Below are 3,953 nucleotides of genomic sequence, written 5' to 3' on the forward strand. Positions count from 1 at the left end.
GCGTCAGGAATCCAGGATTAGGGCTGGGACAGTATATCAGAGCGTCGGGAATCCAGGATTAGGACTGGGACAGTATATCAGAGCATCAGGAATCCAGGATTAGGGCTGGGACAGTATATCAGTGCATCAGGAATCCAGGATTAGGGCTGGGACAGTATATCAGTGCATCGGGAATCCAGGATTAGGGCTGGGACAGTATATCAGAGCGTCGGGAATCCAGGATTAGGACTGGGACAGTATATCAGAGCATCAGGAATCCAGGATTAGGGCTGGGACAGTATATCAGTGCATCGGGAATCCAGGATTAGGGCTGGGACAGTATATCAGAGCATCGGGAATCCAGAAATGATTCTGGATCGATTCCAATTTTTCCGAATGTATCGCAATTCTCTCTCGAATCGATTCTGAGTTTAGTTTTTGACAGAAGATGGCGCTGATTGCTCTAGAAACAGCCGTAATCTGCTAGTAATCTTCCAATGCCTTACACACACACACACACACACCTGAAGGGGTTTATTCTGAGATAACACACACACCTGAAGGGGTTTATTCTGAGATAACACACACACACACACCTGAAGGGGTTTATTCTGAGATAGCAATTTATTTTTAAAACTGAGAAAACATTTTATTCCGGCTGTACATTATCCCGCTTATTACACGCCTACTTGCCACAGAAGTAAATAATTAGACACGAAATATTGATCTGAGTTGAAATATTTTATTAGCTCTTTAAACGCAAAGTTTCCGCGGCAAGATCAAACTAGACGGACATTTAAGAGATTCATAACACTTATTACTCAGCATTTCAACACATAAATAATTATGGAGATTTGAGATATTGATTCCAGATTAAACTGTTTTAAAATCGTACCTGTTTGTATTTTATAATCCAACAGTGAACAAAACAATATAAACAAGAGAGAGCGAGTCCACGATACTGGATGGCGTAATTAAATAACTCTACACAAAATATTGATTCGACTGAGTTTTAATATTTTATTAGCTCACCAAAAGCAAAACAAAAGAAAACCCGTTCCTAGCGAGTGTGTAGCGCTGATGACTTCAGTGACCCGGATGAGCCTGTGTGTGTTCTCAGCGGCTGTTATCTGGGAATAATATCCCGCTGACCAATCAGAATCAAGTATTCCACAGAGCCGTGTAATAAGACAAAATATACCATGTTTAATTTATTTATTTCTCTCTGTGTTGTTGTTGTCTGCAGATTCTGTGTATAACTCGTCCCAGGCCGGTTATGAGATGATGATGCAGGTGGACTGTGAGGTGATGGACACCAGGATCATCCCAATCAAGTCCTCTGTAGTCCCGCCCTCTCTCAGAGACCCACCCCCGGCCCCGCCCCCTCACCACCATCACCACGGCAACCACACGTCTCTCCGCAGCCGCACCCAGCAACCGCACGGCAGGCGGAGGGGATCAGGATCAGGATACTTGATCAGCGGATCCGTGTGAGACTCGTCGTTCCCACATCAGACTCGGCGTTCCCACATCAGACTCGACGTTCCTACATCAGACTCGACGTTCCCACATCAGACGTTCCCGCATCAGACTCGACGTTCCCGCATCAGACTCGACGTTCCCTCATCAGACTCGACGTTCCCGCATCAGACTCGACGTTCCCTCATCAGACTCGACGTTCCCGCATCAGACTCGACGTTCCCTCATCAGACTCGAGGTTCCCACATCAGACTCGACGTTCCCGCATCAGACTCGACGTTCCCTCATCAGACTCAACGTTCCCTCATCAGGCTCGACGTTCCCGCATCAGGCTCGACGTTCCCGCATCAGACTCGACGTTCCCTCATCAGACTCGAGGTTCCCACATCAGACTCGACGTTCCCTCATCAGACTCGACGTTCCCGCATCAGGCTCGACGTTCCCGCATCAGGCTCGACGTTCCCGCATCAGGCTCGACGTTCCCGCATCAGGCTCGACGTTCCCGCATCAGGCTCGACGTTCCCGCATCAGATTCGAGGTTCCCGCATCAGACTCGACGTTCCCGCATCAGACTCGACGTTCCCTCATCAGACTCGACGTTCCCTCATCAGGCTCGACGTTCCCTCATCAGACTCGAGGTTCCCACATCAGACTCGACGTTCCCGCATCAGACTCGACGTTCCCTCATCAGACTCGACGTTCCCTCATCAGGCTCGACGTTCCCTCATCAGACTCGAGGTTCCCACATCAGACTCGACGTTCCCGCATCAGACTCGACGTTCCCTCATCAGACTCGACGTTCCCTCATCAGGCTCGACGTTCCTGCATCAGGCTCGACGTTCCCGCATCAGGCTCGACGTTCCCGCATCAGACTCGACGTTCCCGCATCAGACGTTCCCGCATCAGACGTTCCCACATCAGACGTTCCCACATCAGACTCGACGTTCCCACATCAGACTCGACGTTCCCACATCAGACGTTCCCACATCAGACTTGACGTTCCCACATCAGACGTTCCCACATCAGACGTTCCCGCATCAGACTTGACGTTCCCACATCAGACGTTCCCGCATCAGACGTTCCCGCATCAGACTCGAAGTTCCCTCGTCAGACTCGACGTTCCCCCGTCAGACTCGACGTTCCCACGTCAGACTTGACGTTCTCGCATCAGACTCGACGTTCCCGCATCAGACTCGTCGTTCCCGCTTTACTTCTCCCTCCTGTTTGAGTTCCTGTATGCAGTGCATCACCTGCTGTCTTTTTATACGTATGTTTTTTTGTTTTCTTTTTACAGATTTTTATTGAGATTATTTAAATAATGTGCTTCTACTAGAGGTGTGTGAAATAAATATTTGAGTATGAGAAATAATCTGTCGCAGTCACGTGTTTCTACCGGTGACTTTTTCAGGACGTTTGCTGAATATTCGGTCCGTTCTCATTGTTTCTGACTCTGAACCTGATGACAAAGCTTGTAGTATTTGATGTCAGTAATATCAGATTTTAGCATAACAAACTTCTGCCTTTAATGTTTTCATTTGCAGACGTGCTTCTGCTTTTGTTACAAACCACTATCATGATCCAGCAATACTTGTAATATTCAGCCTGTGCTGCTGCTGAAATCATGATTCATTTCACACAAGTTATTGTTGTAAAGACTTGATAAAATCCAACATGGATCTGTTTACCAGTCAATATGATTTATAAGTGAATGAGTTTGATTGACAGGTGCAGCGAGAGTTAGTTTTCCGATCCACCAGCAGTCCAACAGTTAAACTCTCTCTGTTAAACTCTCTCTGTAAAGGGAACAGGACGTGAGGCGCAACGTACATTTTCTTTCTGTGAATTTGTTTATCTTCTGATCTTCATGGCTTCTTTTCATGTGTATCTCACTTCATCTTATGATGATGATTTATGTGTCAGAATCTTTCCCATCATGCACTGCTCTAGCATGCTTCTGTTATCTGTGAAGGAGTGATGATTTATGTAAATTTAAACCTGCTTTTTTACTTTTTTATTTAAATGAGCTTGCACAAGGAAAACGCTGTACATTTTCTCCCTGTCTGTATGAGAGTTTTGAACTACTGTCTTCATTTGTAGAGGAGAAAATAAATTTGATAAATACTAAGTTATGGTGTTTTGAGAGTGTATGAGATTTCATATATAATCAAAAAATGATCTGACTCGATAGTTTCATATTATTTCTATATTAATTTTCATTTTTAGTAATTTCATTATGTGCTTTTGTCATTTTTTTATTTGTTTTTTGTTTGTTTTTAAATAAACAAATAGCATTAATTTATTTTTATTTCAGTTTTAGTTTGTTCTTATTTATTTGCAGGTAATAATTTTTACTGATTCAAATTCAACTTATTTCAGTTTATTGCCAAGGCAACATTTCTAATTTTCGTTTAGTTTTAAAGATAGTTTCGTATAGTTTTAAGTAAACAATTTGTTAAATTAGTTAAAGGTACACAATTTAAATTTTCGTTCAAAAT

The 3,953-nt window shown here is 44.1% G+C and overlaps 1 protein-coding gene across 5 annotated transcripts in view; it reads left to right on the top strand.

Moving 5' to 3' along the window:
- Nucleotides 1–3,583, top strand: part of atf6b (activating transcription factor 6 beta) — a 27,813-nt gene extending 24,230 nt beyond the window's left edge. For 2 of the 5 annotated variants that reach the window (XR_014608412.1, XR_014608415.1), the window contains exons 17-18: nt 1,226–1,916; nt 1,997–3,583. Coding sequence is in view for 1 of the 5 variants with exons in the window: in XM_084130838.1 (XP_083986964.1) it covers nt 1,226–1,473 (248 nt within the window). In the remaining 4 variants the exon portion in view is untranslated. Of the gene's footprint in view, nt 1–1,225; nt 1,973–1,996 lie in introns of those variants that run through there. The other 3 variants (XR_014608413.1, XR_014608414.1, XM_084130838.1) reach the window with 3 other exon arrangements.
- The last annotated feature ends 370 nt before the right edge of the window (nt 3,584–3,953 follow it).

This window comes from Abramis brama (assembly GCF_963993115.1).
Source record: "Abramis brama genome assembly, chromosome: 12".
Taxonomy (NCBI): Eukaryota; Metazoa; Chordata; class Actinopteri; order Cypriniformes; family Leuciscidae; genus Abramis; species Abramis brama.